This window comes from Lates calcarifer, unplaced genomic scaffold, assembly GCF_001640805.2.
Source record: "Lates calcarifer isolate ASB-BC8 unplaced genomic scaffold, TLL_Latcal_v3 _unitig_2012_quiver_962, whole genome shotgun sequence".
In the NCBI taxonomy this organism is placed as follows: Eukaryota; Metazoa; Chordata; class Actinopteri; family Centropomidae; genus Lates; species Lates calcarifer.
Genome location: NW_026115920.1, coordinates 1 through 19,684, shown reverse-complemented (window position 1 = coordinate 19,684; position 19,684 = coordinate 1). Strand labels below are relative to the sequence as shown.

At 49.3% G+C, this 19,684-nt stretch overlaps 3 protein-coding genes across 4 annotated transcripts; 1 reads left to right on the top strand and 2 right to left on the bottom strand.

Moving 5' to 3' along the window:
- Positions 1 to 3,048: 3,048 nt before the first annotated feature.
- On the bottom strand, positions 3,049 to 4,505 carry LOC108891751 (C-C chemokine receptor type 6-like). The gene has a single exon (XM_018689059.2). It carries the CDS (start codon positions 4,458 to 4,460, stop codon positions 3,258 to 3,260), a length of 1,203 nt encoding a protein of 400 aa, XP_018544575.1. The 5' UTR covers positions 4,461 to 4,505; the 3' UTR covers positions 3,049 to 3,257.
- A 1,233-nt stretch (positions 4,506 to 5,738) lies between these two features.
- LOC108891752 (DNA-binding protein inhibitor ID-3-A) lies at positions 5,739 to 8,285 on the top strand. 2 transcript variants are annotated; one of them, XM_018689064.2, is made up of 3 exons: positions 5,739 to 6,274; positions 6,721 to 6,784; positions 7,375 to 8,285. In XM_018689064.2, the coding sequence occupies exons 1-2, from the start codon at positions 5,891 to 5,893 to the stop codon at positions 6,778 to 6,780; spliced, it is 444 nt and encodes a 147-aa protein (XP_018544580.1). In that variant the 5' UTR covers positions 5,739 to 5,890; the 3' UTR covers positions 6,781 to 6,784; positions 7,375 to 8,285. The 2 variants fall into 2 exon arrangements, with proteins under 2 accessions (XP_018544580.1, XP_018544579.1); XM_018689063.2 differs by having other exon boundaries at positions 7,266 to 8,285.
- A 150-nt stretch (positions 8,286 to 8,435) lies between these two features.
- LOC108891750 (kinase D-interacting substrate of 220 kDa B-like) lies at positions 8,436 to 19,638 on the bottom strand (the record flags this gene model as incomplete). The annotated part of the gene is given in 29 exon segments (XM_018689058.2): positions 8,436 to 11,671; positions 11,760 to 11,990; positions 12,089 to 12,187; positions 12,266 to 12,403; positions 12,749 to 12,778; positions 13,835 to 13,960; positions 14,215 to 14,450; positions 14,566 to 14,744; positions 14,843 to 15,005; positions 15,084 to 15,228; positions 15,323 to 15,411; positions 15,529 to 15,766; positions 15,850 to 15,990; positions 16,074 to 16,363; positions 16,477 to 16,628; positions 16,721 to 16,886; positions 16,978 to 17,157; positions 17,239 to 17,403; positions 17,493 to 17,670; positions 17,757 to 17,855; positions 17,943 to 18,041; positions 18,392 to 18,475; positions 18,477 to 18,491; positions 18,586 to 18,783; positions 18,882 to 18,983; positions 19,092 to 19,130; positions 19,132 to 19,194; positions 19,319 to 19,417; positions 19,540 to 19,638. Coding segments are annotated over 29 exon segments (5,049 nt in total), but the record flags the coding sequence as incomplete, so codon positions are not given.
- Positions 19,639 to 19,684: the final 46 nt, after the last annotated feature.

The following is a 19,684-nucleotide window of genomic DNA, read 5'->3' as shown; positions in this document are numbered from 1 at the left end:
AGTTCAATAAAAATACTTCATGTTCTGCTGCTGAGTTCTGACTTTACTGAAGGACACCTTACTGTGTTTTCTTTAGTTTGGTTCAGATCAGACTTTAGACACTGTAAATATATTATAATATAAAGACTACTACCAGTCTACAGAACAGCATCTGGACAGACACAACAGAGTCTGGAACTTTATGGAACTTTATTGCACCACTGCAGAGATGTACTTTGTATGTTTGTCCTTTAAAGATATGTTGTTCTCCCTCTCAGTAAGATATGTGTTTTTTCTTTTTATGGTGTTGAACCTGAATTTATCCAAGGGATCAATAAAGTTTTTTTCTATCTTTATCAACCCTTTAAAATTCTTTAAAATTCTTTCTTTAAAATTTTCTTTAAAATAATTAAAAGTAAAAGCAGCAACTCTTTCCATTCAAGAAGCTGGAAACTTTAAAAATTTGGTATTTTTGCATTAAAACTGACTTAAAGCAGCTATATGTAAGATTCTGCTATGTAGCTAACATTAGCATTAACAGCTGTTTACTGACCAGTCTGAAGAAATGTTGTCCTGTTAGCATGCTAACCAGTTAACCCCCAGTCCCCTCCTGTGAACAGGAGGTGATGAAGAGGAGGAGGAGGATGGTTACCATGGTAACCCTGTTTTGGCTGCAGGAGGAGGACAGATGTTGAGTCTCTGGTCCTGAGGGTTTGGATTCAGCAGCTGCGGCTCTGTTTAACATTCAGACCTGAATTATGATGAGTGTTTCTACAACAAGTTAAAAACAAAGATCAAAATATGTCTGAGTTCATTTAAACTTCTGTGACAGAAACAAGTTTCAAATTCAGCCCAGGTTTCTTCAAACTTCCCCCAGGTTTTATACCTGGAAAGTGAGGACATTTAGCATTGTGAGGACACTTATGAAATCTTTAAAACTGAGGACATTTTAAATTGTGAGGACTTTCTTAAGTATGACAGCCTTTAAAAGTGAGGAGGTTTTTTATTTGGAAACAATGTTTTTTAATTGTATAATTAACAGTTAAAAAGTTGGGTTGTTTCAGAGTTTTAGAGGTTTTAGAGGTTTCAGGTCTCAGAGGTCTCAGATGTCTCAGGTTGAGGTGGACTCACAGACCACACATATCTCAGTATCTGAAGAATCAGAGTTTGTGTTTTACGTTGTCGGTTGGTTCTTTGATGTCAAATGAACATCAGCAGTTAGATTCTCTGCAGTTCAGAGCGTTTGGTTGTGATGAGGATGAAGAGGAGGCTGCTGGCTCTGCAGCTCCACACCAGATGCTGGACATGACATTTCCTGGCCGGGGTGGTGAAGCCCAGCGGGTGGGGGGGGGCAGCTGTGTCTCTGCCTTTCATCCCCTCCCCTCCTCCTGCTACCTGATGGTCAGCAGAGTCCTGCTACAAACCAACCAGCTGCAGAGCTGCTCCTCCAGCCAGAGAGTGTGGCCCCTGAAGGCTCCTGCAGGACCACAGCCGTCCAGCTGCAACATCTGCCCCTGAACACATCACACACACTGTTAGCACCAGATTAACACACACACCAGGACAATGATTGAATAGAAGTAAAGTCAGGTTCATACAGAACAATACTGGCTGTTAAAGTCATCTGTGATTTCATGAACAGCTGAAGTCAACAGTCGCCTGATGATCGATCCTCTATGGAGTTTATTTTTATCTTTACTGCTTGTTAGCCTGTTAGCTCTGTGCTGCTGCTGCAGTCTGGTTGATGGTTACACAACTTTTAGTTCCTGTTAGTTTTAATATGTTTCACATTTAAACACTTAAATGCTTTTTAACCATCTTCAGGTCGTTTTCTGACTCTGCTGATTCAACATTTATACAAGTCAAGTGAAGCTGATTTTATTCATAAAGCTTTGTTCCCTCAGAATATTTCTCTAAACTGAACTCTGTAACAGACAGAACAGAGTCTGTCTCTCCTCCTCTGGTTGGACAGGTGTTGGACAGATGTGGACAGGTGTCTCTGTCCTGAGCTGTGATGTTGCTGTATATGTACTGTATATAGAGCTGATCTCTCATTTGACTGTAGTTTTAATCTTTCCTATGTCCGGAGGCTCAGCAGCTGTGACATTTGTTCAGCTGTATAAAACCGCCCTCACACTTTGCATCTTATCGCTGAGTTCGATCGGCGTCCTCCTGCAGCTCGGCGGCGTCGCTCTGATCCACCAACATGCAGCTGGAATATGCAAAACAACACGGCCTCTGGCTAATATATCAAATATTCAAATGTGTGAGGCCACAGACGTGTTTTACTGTTAGGACTCACAGACATTTTCATAACACAGGACTCACAACAGGCTTTTGTTGTTTGTTTTGCAAATGTTGAGAATGAGCGAGTTCCTGCAGGAACTCCACCTGGACCACGGGTTAGAGAACACTCTGACCTTTAACCCTGATCACCTGTGAATACACACTCATCACTTTACACCAGCTCTGACCAGCAGCTTCATTAATGCTTCAACTTACAGAGAATTGTACGTCCTACATTTGTGCTTCATTAATGCAGAGTCTCATTATTCACAGTGAATACAGTAACACAATCCCTGTGTGTGTGTGTGTTAGAACGAGGTCATGGTTGGTATTGGGTTAAAACCTGTTGGACCTGAAAACAGAGGTGTTCATTAACAGCTGGTATTTTAAAGACAGTATATTGTTTTAAAGTACGATGTGTGAAACTGTCAGTCTAAGATTTACTGTCTATCTATTTCAATAATTAATTTAATAACTACAATCAAAATCAAGACATTGGTGATTTTCACTTTCACACATTAAACAGACCAGCAAAACATTCAGAGTTCAAAAGTTTTTATTCGAACAAAATACTAAATCTAACCTAATCTACAAACACTACAGACAATGATGGCTGATTTAAGATGGACCCTTTGTTTTAAGCTACGTGGTTTAAATAAGGGAACTACAACCAAGATGGCCGAATCAAAAGATGGCGTCTAGGACTGACAACATGTTGTGGCTTTGGTCAGGTAAAGGGAGGAGGTCAGTAAGCTGCATGTAAGACTGAGATGTAGCTTGGGGATATTATCATCTGATAACCCTGCGATTTATCCTGTGACTCCCTGAGAACCACAGCTTGAAGCAACACAACATCACTAAATGTTTTACAGACTTGAGTCCAGTTTGGACTCTCAGAGACCTGCAGACCTCGAGCTCCTGTGTTATTTGGGTTTAACAGGAAGTTTCTTGTCCACAACAATCAGCTCCACAGATGAACCCAGCAGACGTCTTCACATGGTGAAAGACGAGCCGTTCTCACTGGATCCATCCACCGAGCGGCGAGTGGACATGTAGATCTCGGAGGTGACCCTGGAGAAGCGGCGTGGGGCGATGTACCTCTTCCGCAGACACCACAGGTCCTGCATGATCCTTCTGAAGTGGTTCCTGAACTTCACCCCGACGAAGGCATACAGTACCGGGTTCAGGCAGCAGTGCAGGTAGGCGATGGTCTGTGTCACCGTCTTGGCTACCTGCAGGTTGTCCAACACTTCACACTCCCCCTGCTGGAACATGTTGACGGTGTCATAAAGCAGTGTGATATTGTAGGGCAGGTGGCAGGCGATGAACACCAACACCACAGCCAGCACCACCCGCACCGCCTTGTGCCTCTGGAAGTTCCTGGCTCTAAGCAGCGTGATGATGACGGCGGTGTAGCAGGAGATCATGATGAGCAGCGGCAGAAAGAAGCCCACGGCCAGCTGGGTGCTGGGGATGGCCACTTTGGTACTCAAGGCTGTATTGTTGCTCTCGAACCTGAACTCACAGACGTACTGTGGAGTCCTGGAAGTCTGATTCGTCTGTCCACCCAGCATGAAGATGTCCCAGAAGTTGGTCAGATTGGTCCCCTCTCCATCAAACATGTCGGTCATATTGGTCCCCAACATGAGGTTGTTGTGGGACGGCTCGTACCAGTTGTAGAAGTAGAAGGTGGGGACGGACAGCAGAATGGCAAAGATCCAGACGACGGCGCAGATGACCCGGCTGTAGGGCAGTGAGCGCAGTCTGAAGCTGCGACGGGCCTGGACGATGGCGATGTAGCGGTCGCCGCTGATGCAGGCAAGCAGCAGCATGCCGCTGTACAGGTTCACACTGTAGGAGCCACGCAGCAGCTTACAGGCCACCGGCCCCATCGACCATGATGTCAGCTCGTTGTAGACGATGAGAGGCAGCGCCACCACGAACAGCAAGTCTGCGATGGCCACGTTGAGCAGGTAGACATCAGTCATGGACTTGGTCCTTTTGTAGAAGGCATAGGTGATGATCACCAGGCTGTTCCCAATGAAGCCCAGGATGCAGATGATTGAGTGGACGTACGGACCGACCACCTGCTCCAGCCTGTGGTTGTTCTGGTAAGAACAAGGTTCTTCCAGGTTATCATTATAATAATCTGCATAATCTGGGTCAAGTGCAATTTCACCCTCTGAGAAGTCCATGTCCTTGTTCTTCTGCTATAAAAGAAGACAGAGAGAACATTAAACTGTGCAGTGATGCTTTCACTTGTGTCACATGATTGTTAGAAAAATCAACATGTTGCAAAACAAAAGGGGAAAACATAAAAGATTTAATAGGATATTTAGTGAAGATATGTTTCCTGTTTTCAGGAGCTTGATGTTACATTTGTAATCAGACGACAAACAGACTACTCTCATTTTAGCTTCTTTGTGTAAAAGATGCTGAGACTGAGAACAGCTGATGTACAGTTCTTAATGACCTTTTTCTTTTTACAGTGACGAGTGTCATTAACTCCAGTTATCTTCACCTGGTTTACTCTCCACGGGCAGAGAACCAGCACAACAATAACTCATACAGAAAATCAGACGTGGTGGTCAGAGTTGATGGAGGGTAAATAAATCAGTGTATAGACCTGAGAACAGTCACACTGGTGCTTCTAGTTATAAAATGTAGTCAAACTGTCCAAACATGGAGGCAGAATGGTGACAGTCTGAAGGACCTGAAGCTTCATGTGTCCTGTAGGGACATGAGAGTAGCATCGACCTGAACCCACGACTCTCAGAGATAAAGACAGAAACCAAACACTGGCTCTAAGAAGAAGAAGAATCCACAGCTGCAGAGTTCAAATATTAAAGTTCTGCTCAGTCTGAGTCCTGACGCTGTAAAGTTTTGAATATTCGCTGTAAAAACGTAAATATCGATCACAAACCTTTGAGGAAGTCGGTGAAGTCTTTATCTGGATCAGACATTTACAACAGGTTGAAATGGTTTACAGCAGCTGCACTTAAAGACACAGTGAAATAAAAACACACAGAGCTTAGTTAGATCCTGTGTCTCCGCCCTCCAACACTCAGACTGATCCTGCTCATCGTTCAGGTGAAAATCACTGATGAAGAGTCAGTGCACGACCTCTGACCTCTGAGTGACAAACACATGACGTGACACTGACGGAGAAACACGTGAATTCATGGATCAGCTGTTGTTTCTCTTCTGATCGATTAATGTGACGATCAATATTTATTTTATTCGATATGTTTTTAAGTTAAAGCTGCAGAGACAGAATAAAACGCTCTGACCATCAGAGTCTGATCCTGGTTCAGCTCCTGGAGCAGCAGGTGACAGGTGAGCTCACAGACTGGCTGACCAGGGGCCAATCAGCTCTCTCCACAGGATGACTGACGTGATGTTTGAGCCAATGAGCGTCCAGCTCAGAGGATAAGAGCCTCCGTCAGTCCGCGTTTTGCTCAGTTTCTTGTTAGGGGTCAGGTTTCTCAGGTGGATCGTGGTGGTCTGATGGTTTCTGTCCGGTTCTGGTCTCTCGGAGGTACTCGCAGGTCTCACACCCTGTGTGGACCGGTACCTGCAGGTCCGGTGGTTCGGCTCATGTGAAACTCACCATCCAACAGGAGACATGAGAGCCAGGAGCCCGGTGCTGTCAGCGGGCAGGAGGAGGAGGAGCAGCGGCGCTCCGGGCTCCAGCAGCCGGAGCCGGAGCAACAAGAGCCCGGAGGAATATCCGGTCCCGGCTCTCCTGCTGCAGGACATGAGCCTGTGTTACCGGCTGCTGCGGCAGCTGGTTCCGGGTCTGCCGCCCGGACGGGCCGCCAGCAGGGTGGAGATCCTACAGCACGTCATCGACTACATCCTGGACCTGCAGACCGAGCTGGACGCCTCCTGCCCGGCCGGAGACCGAGGAGAGGAGCGGGGGCAGCCGCTCCGCTGTGACCCGCTACAGCAGCTCCAACAGCGGCCACAGAGCGGCCGGAGCCCCGCTGACAGGACCCACACCTGCCAGGTGAGACACAGGGAGTTCATGTGCTTATTGATCAGGGATCGATGACTGATCAGTCTGTTTACGTCTCTGTTAAACTTCTAACTGCAGATTTCTTTATTATATCACATTAAATTTCTTTCTGTTTAATATTCAGATGAAAGTTTATTTAGTTTCCTGTGTGAAATAAAAACCTGTGGTTCTGATTCTGGTCCAGGGTCCAGATGTTTGTGTGGTCCTCAAGGTCAGACCCTCACACATCCTGGTCCTGGTCTGGACCTGGTCTGAGCAGCTCAGCTCCTGTTGAGTTGATTCAGATCCGACAGCAGATTTTTATTCATTCAGTTTTTGTTGATCGTTGGTTTATTTATTTTATTTCTTCACTTTCACTTGAGGAAACTTTGACGTGTGAAATAGAAACACGTCACAGGAGGATTTGACCTCTGACCTTTGACCCTGTGTCTCTACAGTCCAGTGATTCTCCCAGAAAATATCCAGAGGTCGTGGAGGACCAGACACTGCTGCACTGACGTGGTGAGGAGACACACACACTCACACACACTCACACACACACTCATACCAGACTCCATTGACAAAAACAGGGGTTTAACCAGGAGCTGCTGGAATACCACTGCCTCCATCTGTTAGTGTGTTTGTGTTACTGTGTGGTACTTTTACTTCAGTAAAGTATCTGATTACTTCTTCCACCACTGAAAGTCACACAGTAACACAGACACACTAACAGATGGAGGCAGTGGTATTCCAGCAGCTCCTGGTTAAATCCCTGTTTTTGTCAATGGAGTCTGGTAGTGATATATAGAGATGTTTAAAACATGTCCAATATCCAAACAAAACAAAACATTAGTTTAATACAAACTCTGGTGAGGGAGGTTTCAGACTGTGCAGAGGTCACAGTGAGGTCTGTCAGGATGTGGTGGCGCCCTCTTGTGTGAAGATCAGAGACTCCAAACTCTCACCTGTGGTTTTATTGTTTTATTTCTCGTTTCTTCTTCAGTCGACAGGAAGTAGATCCAGACGTGGATCCGTTCAAACCATCTTCTGTTTTTATTTGACACGATGGGAAGATTCTGGTTTTCATCAGGATCCTGACTCTGTCTCTGCAGGACTCCTCTGAGAATCTGCAGGGGTTTTTTTTCACTGAATTAAGATCGACTGACGACCTGATGGAGTCTGGATCAGATCAGTTAAACTCTGATGTAAACAGGACCTGAGCTTTTATTTTGGACTTCAGAGCTCCTTCAGCTTCCTCTCTGTTGGACGTCACTTCCTGTCTGATCGTCAAAATAAGACTCTGATAAATGAAACTTTACTGTGGAAGTTCGTCATTTTCCGACATGATCTTTAGATTCATGAAATGTTGTTTCTACAGCACGTGCTGTTTTTACCTTTTCTCCTGCTGATGTGAATCACGTGACCTCAGGTGTTCCTCCTCTCTGACAGGAAGTCACCGCTGCACTCTGAGGTCACTGAGCTCTTATTCTGAAAGGTTAGAGGACTTTTATTGTGACAGGAGCGGTGCCTCAGTGTTTCCTGTTAACATCAAATCTGATCAATATTATTTATTGAAATCAATAATTGATTTTCAGATGAAGTGAAAAATGTTTGAACTGAATCAGTTTTACACAGAAAAGATTCAGATTCAGTCTCAAACAAAAAGATAAAAATACTCGATTACTTCTGCTGCTCCACAGTTAACTTTGTAGATTCCTCTGGGATCAATAAAGTTTTCTCTTTTTGAAAACATCATTATTTGTTATAATTTATGAACGAGAGGTTTAAAATAAATGCAGTAAAAACTGAGTATTTCAACTTGAGTAAAAGTACTTAGTTACTTTCCACCACTCTGCTCCTGACAGGAAGTTACTGTGGAGTCTTCATCATCAGACTGAGCTGACAGTAATCTCTGTTGGTGTGTAACTGAAGTAACTGAGTACATTTACTCAGTAACTGTGAGCCTGTGTAGGAGTTACTGAGTAAAGTATCTCCTGCTCAGACCACAGCTCCACCTCCTTCACTCAGATTACTTCTGTACTTTAAGATACAGGACCTCTACTTGTAATGAGTATTTTTGTACTCTAGTAGTTATACTCTTTATTCAGTAAAGTATCTGAGTACTCTGAGTCCTACTGCTGCAGAAAAATAAAAATCAGTCATGAATCAGAAACAACGTTTAACATCCAGTTTATTCTGTTTAAGTGAAGCACAGGTCACATGATCACAGCCACATGGTTACAGTCACATGATCAGTCACGTGGTCACAGGTCACATGGTTACAGGTATTACAGGTAGAGAGCACTGAGACAGAAACATGCAGCTTCAGATCTGAGACTGATCACAACTATTCAGTTTTTCTGTTTCTAAAAATTAATTTTCATATTTTAAACTTCAGGTTTAAAGGTTGTGTTTGTAGCTACACGGCTAACGTTAGCATCCAGCAGTTTCTCTCCGTCAGATGAAGTCAGTTTGATATTTTATAAGTGAAACAGTTTTGTTCCTCAGTCTCAGCTCTGATTAAAACTGTGAATAAAGTTTAAATAAAAAAACAACTAGAAACGACTCGGTCTCTTCACCAACATCAACACTGATACGAGTTAACGACGAGTTAATACTGATTCACACTGATCAGGTCTGTTCCTCAGAACAGAACCAGATCCTTCACAATCAATGAAAACATTCACTTTAAATTTGGATCTGAGACCAGGATCCGCTGATCAGCTCCAGGTTCACTTAAGCTCCACTGATTCCTCTGACCCACTGAGTCACCTCTGGGTCTTGATCCGGTTCTGTCCAGAGACCTAGTCCAGGTCACTGATCTCCTGTTATTACAGATTCTCAGACTCACAGCTGATTTATTTTTGGTTCAGATTTCGGTTCAGGAACCAGAACAGAACCTGGTCCATGTGGTCGTCAGGGTTCAGAACATCAAACAGTGGATATTGATTATTTCTGCTGTGTTTAAAGAATCTAACATCAGACCTGGAGAAAACTATGTTTCCTGTTTTAAAATCAAATCTCCTGTCACTGTTTAACTAAAGTCAGACTTCAGATGAAGCTTCAGTTCTGCTGTGGACCCTGACAGACCTGCAGGCTGAGGTCAACATGTAAAACATGACGGAGCATTAGTTTAACCTCCTGTAACTGAGCTGGAAGAAAAACAAACTCTGATATTTCATTTAGACTTTATGACGTCTGTGGTCTGTCCGTCTGTAGCAGCTTCTGTCCCTGAACGCAGCGACGCGTCGACCTCACCACCAGCTTCCTTCCAGGTGTTTTTTTTCAGGATTTTGCACTTTAAATGTTCTGAACTTAAAAACTTGCCCACATAATTAGTTTCACATTTGGGCAGAGTACGCTAGCCCAAATTCAAATGTAAGTTTTGTGATGCTAACTGTAGCTAATGCTAAGTCAGAGAATATAATCTGAGCATGAGAAGCACCATCTCAGGATTTTAACGAGCTGCTTTTTCAAATTATTAATTCATGATTTCAATCTTGAAGTCGTAATTTTATCCTGTGTATTTATCGTCTGACAGTTTTGTCATTCTTTAACTTCCATACTTACAGACCTACAGACGCCTGCAGCAGCTTCTCCTCTGAGGTGGCAGCCATTTTGTTTTTGTTAGTGGGCGTTTCCACAGTGGCTCTGACTTCTGATTGGTGAGTGTGTCTGTCACACAGAGACAAGGCTCTGAGAGTCAGGAGCTGGAAACACAACCACAGACTCTGAGGTTTCATCATCACATCAGTTCAGAGAGTTAGAGTTTGTCAAATCGTTCAGCTGTGAATATTAAAATGTTAAACTTGCTCCAGGTCCAGCTGTTAAACATCTGCAGGAACAAATAACTGTTGTTTCCTGGAGGCAAAAATCACGTCACCACCACAACAACAACAACAACAACAACAACAACAACATCAACAACATCATGCAGCAGCTTCTAGTTAAAGTTTCTACGTCTCTACTGAGCTTCACGTTTTTCTACTGAGCATGCAACACAGACTGAAACTACTGGTCCTCCAGCAGCTGCTCCTCCTTCTCCCATCAGACAAACAGAGGTTTTACTGTTTTAAAGTCCAATTATTTAAATTTCAGCCAATCAGAGGCTGTCGTTTCACATCTGATTCAAAGTGTCTGATTGGTTCAGAGGGAGGAGGCGGCTCCTGGCGGACCCTCAGTGCTCTCTTCGTCTCAGCGAGGTCACAGGATGCTCTCGCGCTCCTCGCCGAAGGTGACGGTGTCCGAGGACACGGTGCAGATCTCCGGCGGGTCTCCGGGCTTCAGGCCTCTCTTCAGGTGGACCACGCGGACGTTCTCGTTGTTCGGACCGGGCCTAGTGGCGGCGGTGGTCCCAGAGGTGCCGGTGGTCCCGGAGCTCGGGGAGATGATGACGTCGCCAGTGGAGGAGGAGGAGGAGGTGGGGTTGGAGGAGGAGGTGGAGCCCTCGGTGGGCTGGCGGGGGCGGTTGCCCTGCTGGGCGTTGGTGTTGTTGTTGAGCGTGACGTTGCTGGGCGTGCGGTTCAGGTTGTAGGTTTTGGATGAGGGCCAGCTCTCCTCTGGGCTGCTGGCCAGCAGGCTGCACTGGTCCTCCGAGCAGATGGACATGCGGGCGACAGCTGGGTCCTGGAGGCCGCTGAGGCTGCTGGGAAGGCCGCGCTTCCTGGCCAGACTCTCCTCGTCCAGCTCGATCAGGTTGGCCCTCTCCAGCTGTGACAGGTCCGCCTCCTCGTCCTGCAGAGAGTGGTTGGGCGAGCTCTCGTTGGACCGCACGCCAGAGTCAGACGAGTCCTTCTTGTCCAGCATGGCGTCCGACAGGTAGTCCTTCCCCTTCAGTGCCAGAGAGCCACCGGGCAGTTTGGGGTCTCCCGCCTTCTTTCCGTCTTTCAGCAGGGGGGCGTTATCTGACTCCTCCGACTCTTCGTCGTCGCTCGTCAGCTTCTGGTAGCGCAGCCCTCCGCCAGCCTTCAGCTTCAGGTCAGCGGCGCCTTGGAACAGCCCGCCTCTTTCGCCCGAGGTCTTGCGGGTCAGCAGGGACTTGGAGGATCCGTGGTCACCCTTCTCATCCTCCTCCGTGATGGGGTCCAGGGCGTCTCCGTTGGAGGCGAACTCGGCGTTGTCTGCTGCCGGCTTGGCACCGCTCCTCTTGGTGAAGGATTTGCGTCCGTCCTGCTCGGCGCCATCTTTGCTCTTGTCCTCAGATGACGATGATGTCATGAACTGCCCGGGCTGTGGTTGGACGGGCTTCTCCCCGCTGCCGCCGCCCATCTCCAGCTGGGCCATCTGGGCGATGTACTCCTGGTAGGCGTTGCGGTACTCGGCCTGCTGCTTGTCTGTCAGCCTGGAGATGTCGTTGGACGACTCCTGGGAGTTGAGGCTGGTCATGCTGGCGGTGCGATGAGCTGCGCCCTGAGGACAGAGGAAGAGTCAGAGCGTCATTTCTTTACCTGTCAAATACAGCCGATGTAAAGGTCAAAGGTTGTCCTCCTGCGTTTACCATCCACTGCATGTTTCCGTGTCGGGCCGTTTCGTCCAGTCCCACCGTGCTCAGCTCCTCGAAGCTCAGGTTGAAGCTGTACATCGGTGAAGCGTCCGGGTTGGCGGCGCCGGCGTGAGGCGGAGCCACGGCTCGTCTTCCGGCTTCGTTGTGACCGCCGACCACGCTGCCTTGCTCGCTGGCCGCCTCCTCGTGCAGCACCTGGCTCTCGATGTGACGCATGTCCAGGACCTGCAGCAGGAGACGGAGGAGACAGGTGACGTCTACGACCTGTTACAAGTCAAATACAAAGAGCTTACAAAGAGGTTGTTTTCAGGCCATGGACTCACCGTGGCTCTGAAGAGCTGCCAGTCTCCAAAGTTCATGTTCATCTCCTTCTTCAGCTCGTCGATGTTGCACTGAGACAGAACTCTGCCGTTAACGTTTGCCTGAAAACAAGACGGAGAAAATCTAAAACCTCTGTTCAACCTACTGCAGTTTCAGACCTGATCTGCTGTGGCACCAACCTTCCTGATGGTGGCGGTGTACTGTCCCATCATGCTCTGGTCGATGCCTTCGATCTGACGCACACGCTCACACACGGCCTCCGTCGTCATGGAGCTGAGGAGGATGGCCGGAGCACCCGACACGACCGAGGCCGAACCCTGAACACAAACACACACACACGGGTTTGATCCAACCAATCGGCTGATCAAGAAAACAATCGACAGATAATCAATAACTGTTAGTTTCACCCTGAGAGGCAGCAATAAAAAGACGCATCAATCTGGATCTAAAATGCTAAAGTTAACATTTTTTACAGTGTGGAGGGGGGGGAAGTGACGGGGTCAAAGGTCAAACCTAACAGTTTTAAAACTGTGAGCAGAGCAGACAGCTACTCTATTGAAGCTACAGGCTAGTCCAGGCAAGGTGCATGCTGGGAACTGTAGGCAGAGCACTATTATTAGCTGAGAGGGGGAGGGAAGGAGGGAGAGGTCAGAGTTCAATACCTGCTTCCTTTTCAAAGATGAAGCTTTAGACTGTAGACAGACAGAGAGAGAGAGACAGAGAGACAGAGACAGAGAGAGAGACAGAGAGACAGAGACAGAGAGAGAGACAGAGACAGAGAGAGAGAGAGAGAGAGAGAGAGAGAGAGAGAGAGAGAGAGAGAGACAGAGAGAGAGAGACAGAGAGACAGAGACAGAGAGAGAGACAGAGAGAGAGAGACAGAGAGACAGAGACAGAGAGAGAGACAGAGACAGAGAGAGAGAGAGAGAGAGAGACAGAGAGAGAGACAGAGAGAGAGAGAGACAGAGAGATGGAGAGACAGAGAGAGAGACAGAGACAGAGAGAGACAGAGACAGAGAAGAGAGAGAGACAGAGAGAGAGAGACAGAGACAGAGACAGAGACAGAGAGAGAGACAGAGACAGAGGAGAGAGAGAGAGAGAGAGACAGAGAGAGAGACAGAGAGAGAGAGAGACAGAGAGATGGAGAGACAGACAGGTGAATGAAACACAGGTGAGAAAACATCAGGAAAACACAGACGACCAATGAGTGAGCAGAGTGATCATCAGAGGTGGAGAGTAACTAAGTACATTTACTCAAGTATTGTACTTCAATACAGTTCTGAGGAACTTTACTTGAGTATTTCTGTTTTATACTTCTTTATATTTCAAACGAGCGTTGGGTCAACATCAGGATCAACATCCTAATGAGTGACTTTAAAAACTCTCACGGTCCTGCACTGATTGATTCTGACTCACCACCAGGGGGCGCTAAACAGGTGTTTCATACCGTCCCATGCTGAGTTCAAAGACTGAATACTTGTTGTACTTTTCTTCTTCCACCTCTGACGATCAATGACAATGATCAGCAGCTGTTTTCAGGTTCAGAGCGTCTAAATGTTTCCTGAGCTCTGCAGCCAGAGGACACCACAGAAGAAGAAGACGAGCGGAGGAGGAGTCAGGAGACCAGAGGGTGAAAGCTGCGAAGGTAAATCTGGGAGAAACTCAAAGTTGAAACGGCGCCCCTGCTGCCACGAGTCGTCATTAACTGTTCATTCATCACATCAGTCTCAGGTGTGTGTCGTACTCACAGGTGCAGCGGCGGCGGCGTCCCTGCTGCAGGAGGTTTTAGGCAGCGGGCGAGGATGGAAGTGTGATGAGTAGGAGGTGGCCACGAGGGGGCGTGGCAGCTGGTAAAGGTGATGGGGGAAATATGGCTGAAGGGGGAGGAGGGGGAGGAGGAGGGAGAAAATCAAAATAATGTTGATGGAGATGATCGAACATCAAACAACAGGACGGAGGAAACTTAAAACAGGAGACGACTCGTGTGACAGAGAAATCATAAACCTGAACCAGGTGAGCAGGTGGTGGTGACATCACAGCGTTACCTGTTGCTCAGCACATCAGAGGGTTTACCTGTCTGTATGAATGACATCATCAGGTGGCATGAGTGGGCGGGGCCTGTACTCACCCTGTTGTAGAAGGGGTGCTGCGGCCCGGCCATGCCGCTGTAGTAGCTGCTGTGGGGCTGCGGGGAGACGACGCCCCCTGGTGGCTGAGCGAAGGGCCCGCTGAAGGAGGCGGAGGGAGAGCACGCCGACGACACCTGGCTGTAGATGGAGGAGGGGCGGGGCTGAGCCTCCTGCAGCGGGAGGGGCGGGTATGTGACCCCGCCCATGTTCATCTGCTCCCGGGCCGCACGAACATCTGGATCAGACAGAGAGAAAACATCTGCATCAGTTCACTGAGAGGACGGGGCAGGAAGTGTAGTATTACTTGTAGTACTACTCATAGTACTACTTGCAGTATTACTGCGTGTTACCTGCTATGATCTCTCGGAGTTTGGGGTCCAGGTTGACGGTGCAAGGCAGGAAGGTGCGGATGTCCCGGGCCGTCAGGACCGGCGTCCGTGACGACAGGAAGACCTCAAAGCTGCGAACGTCTCCGTCGATCTCCAGCAGAGGCTCCACGTCTTTGGTGGTGGGGATGTTCTTCGACACTCTGACACAGAAAACAGGCGGATGAGGATCTGACGTCCCTGTAACATACGATCGTCTCCCTGCTCTGATTACCACACTGGTTATAATATGACCTCTGACCTTTCATAGATGGTCTTGAGCGTGGCCTGGTCGGGGACGCCATCAGTCTCCTCCAGGTACAGGATGAGCCAGGACGTCCTGTAGGGCCACTGCTCCGTCAGGTTGATCCACGACGCCAGGCGATCCCAGTTAAAACTGATCTGATTGGCTCTCAGCAGACGACCTGCATACACAGAACGAACACGTCTCTGACTGAGATAAATAAACGACCTCAGTGAAGGTGAGGTCAAAGGTCACTGACCTGTGACGGAGACGATGTTGAGCAGCCTCCTCATCGTCTGTGGGCTGATGTCGCTAAACCAGTCCTCCGTCACCATCAGCTTCGTCAGGTCGAACGACATCTGACGAGTCACCGAGCGCTGCACCTGACGCCGCCGGTACGTGTCCTGAGCACAGGTCACATGATCACAGGTCAGTCACACAGTCGTCAATAAACTGATCGATTGATTAAAAAAAGATGTTTTTAGTTTGTAGTCTCACCCTGCGGGTCAGCGTTGTCTTGCTGCCAAACTTAGTTAATTCACCCAAACTGTGCTGAGACAGTTTCCTGTCCAACTCCTCATGCCAACCTGCGGGGGGGGGGGGGTGATGGAGAGGAAAACAGTTGAAGTCATAAAGAGAGTTTAGGTTTAACAGAGTTAATCTGTAGATTATAAGTAACGCTGCTGTTAAATTCTCTGTCTTACCATCGGCGTTGGCGGCGTCCCCGTTAGCCGGGGCGGCGGTGCACATCTTCCTGGCGCTGGACAGTCCTCTGCTGTTGAGGAAGACGGGCAGGTGGACGATGTTCCTCATGTAGTCGTGTCCATTGATGTTGGAGTCTCGGAGGACGCTGTTCAGGTTCTGGTTGATGGCTTTGATGATGATGTGCGGGTCACTGGCAAAGATGGAGATGAAGGGACCTTTGGAGAATAAAACCCTGACCTGAAACACAGAGAGGGAAACGATCAGCGGCCGCGGCGCCACAGTGACCGATCGTCTGACCGATGTCTGTGTGGCGTCGTCACCGTGTCGAGCATCTGCAGGACTTTGTCCTGTTCACAGGAGTCCAGTCCGTCGATGACGACCGCCAGCCTCGTCTGATGCTGCGTGAAGCCGTCGATGGTCTTTGCCATCCTCGCCATCAGCTCCACCTCGTTCTTCAGGACCTGCAGGACCAGGGTCAGCACACCGTGTTCACTGAGGTAAATGACATTCAACAGCAGAATGCTCCTTTAAACCCCCCTCTCACCTTCATGAAGCCCTCGCTCTTCAGCTTGTGCATCCTGTTGGCAGCGCTGTGCAGCCTCTTCCTCTGAGAGTTCAGCACCGAGTCGGTCACCTGCCACCACGTCCTGCAGTTGAGCAGCAGAGCCAGACCCACCACGCTGCTGATGGCGATCAGCACGGCGTTCACCGTCCGGTTCTCCCCGTCCACCTTAAAGACGGCCAGCAGCGCCATGCCCGTCACCAGACAGGCCAGCACCAGGACGAAGATGATGAAGGACGGCACGCAGCACGTCTTCTTCCACTTCCTCTTACCTGAGACCACGAGTGGTGGAGTTAAAGCTGAGGCTGTTTTACAGGAGAATAAAGTGTGTGTGTGTGTGTGTGTGTGTGTGTGTGTGTGTGTGTGTGTGTGTGTGTGTGTGTACCTTGTGTCTCCTCGGTCTTAAACACTCTGAACAGACGCGTGGCGAGGAAGCCAAACTCTCTCTCACAGGCGTCGGACAGCGTGGCGATCATCTCGGCCATCGACGTCTCTCCTCCGACACTGGACAAACGGTTGTAGTCTGTGAACAGGAACCTGCAGACAGCAGCAGCAGACAGGTCCACACGGGTCAGACGCTTTTTATCAATAGAAGAAAAGGAGGAGGAAGCTGATGTGGTGTGACTGACCTGACGGGCAGAGCTCTGGTGCTCTGCTCCGGCAGCTCCGGCGGGTTGACGAACATCAGCTTCAGCAGCAGCTCCAGATACCCGATGTGACGAGCCAGACGGGTGCTGAGCAGCCACGCCCAGTTCCAGCTCTCACCCTCCCGACGCCCGCCGAAATACACCACCACTGCAGGACAACACAGTTCATTTATCAGCACAGGGACAGAGACCAGCTCCTGTCCTCTCAGCCTGAGCAGGTACAGGGAGCGGCGTCTTACCAAAGAAGAGATAGAGCAGAGCGAGCAGACTCAGGGAGACAGCCATGGCCAGTTTGGGGTCGACGGTGAAGCCGAGGACGATGGCGACGGAACCGCAGAGCAGCAGAGACAGGAAGACCACGAGCCAGGAAAACTGGAACAACGGCTCGATCTGCTGCCCGGCAAACGTCTTCATCTCATCTGAGGAGGAGGAGGAGGAGGAGGGTTAGTGTGTGATGTGTGTGTCCTGTGTATTATGAGTGTGCTCGTGTGCTCGCTCACCCTCCAGCTTTTTCAGCAGGAAGGACTTGCCGCTGCCCCACTGAGCGTACAGACCCACACAGATGGGAGGCTGCATGGTCGGCTCGCTCAGGATGTCGGCCAGCGCGGAGCTGTACAGGTCGTAACCCAGCATGTCTCCGTCTGACTCTGTGGGGGACAGGTGACCTGCAGGGGGAGGGGCAGACAGGTGAGTGACGTCAGCTGATAACCTGAGAGGATTCACTCTGACTCACAGAGACACAGAGTGAACGTACGAGCTCCGAAGATCTGTGTGAGGATGCTCTTCTGGTGGCTGCAGTCGATGTTGTACGGCGTCTCTCCGGCCTTGTTGGGCCGATACAGCAGGCGGCCATCTTTAGGGTTTCTGAGGAGGAGCTCGGCCAGGCGGCGGCTCCGCCCACGGATGGCGATGTGGAGGGGAGTGTCTCCTTTCTGGAGAGATGGGATGAGAGGGGAGCAGCTCGTCATGTGAACAGATGTTAACAGTTGAGTCGGTGAGGTGCGTTTGTTTCTCTCACCTTGTCGACAGCCGACACTTTGGCTCCTTTATCAAGCAGCAGCTCCACAATCTCGATGTTCCTCATCTTAGTGGCTTTGATCAGAGGAGTCTCTCCATCCTGACACAACACAACAACACACACACACTGAGGACTGCAGCTACGTGTTCAGGTCCAGGTCCAGGTCCAGGTGTGTGCAGGTCTCACCTTGGTGCAGGTCTCAGTGTCGGGGTTACACTGCAGGATGTCTCTGACCATGGTGGCGTTTCCTTTCTCCACAGCCCAGTACAGAGCAGTTTTATTCTCCTGGAAACACACACACACAGTCACACACACACAGCTGATCATGATGCTGGTTTCATCCTGAACCGATGTCTGTACCATCAGAGTTTCTGTGGCTCCAGCAGAGTGAGACGTCTTCTCTGTAGATGATCTCAGATCAGCCTCAGGTCATCATCAATAATTAAACTGATCAGGACCTTTCAGTGTTTGGATAAATCTGATCGTCTGCTGAGAAGATGTGAACTGAGGATTTATTCTGGACTCCTCAACAGATCCAGGATCCAGGATCAGAGGACTGAGGTGATCTGAGCTCTGTTACAGTGTCATGACTCACTGTGTTGAAGTGACATCACTTCCTCTTCCTGTCGTCTCACCTGTCCTCTGATGTCGATGTCGGCGTATTTATGCAGCAGAGCTCTGACGATCTCTACGTGCCCCCCCCTCACCGCTCCGATCAGCCACCGTGTCTCCGCTCTGAAACACACAACGTGTGGACTTTACAGCAGCCGCCTCAGGTGAGAGCACACCTGTGCAGCATCAGATACATGAACCAATCAGAGCGCCTCACCCGGTCCGGGATGTTGACGTAGGTCCCGGCGTCCAGCAGGTCCTGGACGATCTCGGTGTAGCCCTCCTTGGCGGCGATCATCAGCGCCGTGTTCCCGTCTTTGTCGGTCATGTTGACGTTGGGGTTCCTCTTCAGCAGCTCCTTCACCACATCGGTGTATCCGCCCTTCACCGCCACGATCAGAGCTGTCATCGAGTTCTGACCACACACACACACACACACACACACACACACACTCCGTTTACGACAGGAAGCTGCTGTGACTGGCAGCTAACGGCCTGCAGGGTTCAGGGAACGTACCGCCCCTCCTGGTCCACGTCGGCTCCGTTCTCCAGCAGGTGCATCACACAGTCAAAGTGTCCTTTTCTGGACGCCCAGATCAGAGGAGTGGTCCCATACTGTCTCACACACACACACACACACACCACACACACACACACAGTGTGAGTGTAGACATTAAACCCTCGGTTTTCTTTATCCGTCTCTCGTCCTCCATCTTGTCTCACCTTGTCAGAACAGTTGACTTTGGCTCCGTTCTGCAGCAGGCAGTTTGACGATGTCGGCGTGTCCTCGACCTGCGGCCCAGATGATCGGATACACACTGTACTGCTGTTAGACACACACACACACACACACACACACACACACACACACACACACACACAGGGAGGTGTTCAGGTCACAGTACGACTGTGTGTACATATTCATACAGGTGTGTGCGTGTGTGTGTTACCTGTCCTGTAGTGTTGGGGTTGGCTCCGTGCTCCAGCAGCAGAGTGGTCACCTCCACTCGACCTTTGTAAGCTGCCCACATCAGAGCCGTCCATCCTCCCTGAGACAGAGACCAGAGTCTGAGACCAGAGACTGAGACCAGTGTGTGTGTGTGTTGTGTGTGTGTGTGTGTGTGTGTGTGTGGTCGAGCTGTGTGTGTCAGTGTGTGTGTGTTGCTCCCACCATGTCTCTGTGTTCGATGTAGGCGCTGTTCTCCAGCAGCTCCTTCACCACGTCCACGTGTCCTTCTTTAGCTGCACAGATCAGAGCCGACCAGCAGTCCTGACAACACGGAGAGACCACAGCGTTACCATGGCAACAGGAGCAT

What these genes read in the sequence shown, in the direction of transcription:
- LOC108891751 (XM_018689059.2), bottom strand. Translation starts at nt 4,460, where the DNA reads ATGGACTTCTCAGAGGGTGAAATTGCACTTGACCCAGATTATGCAGAT.
- LOC108891752 (XM_018689064.2), top strand. Translation starts at nt 5,891, where the DNA reads ATGAGAGCCAGGAGCCCGGTGCTGTCAGCGGGCAGGAGGAGGAGGAGC. An exon ending in ACAGGACCCACACCTGCCAG is followed by an intron (nt 6,275 to 6,720) that starts GTGAGACACAGG and finishes GTGTCTCTACAG; the next exon opens with TCCAGTGATTCTCCCAGAAA.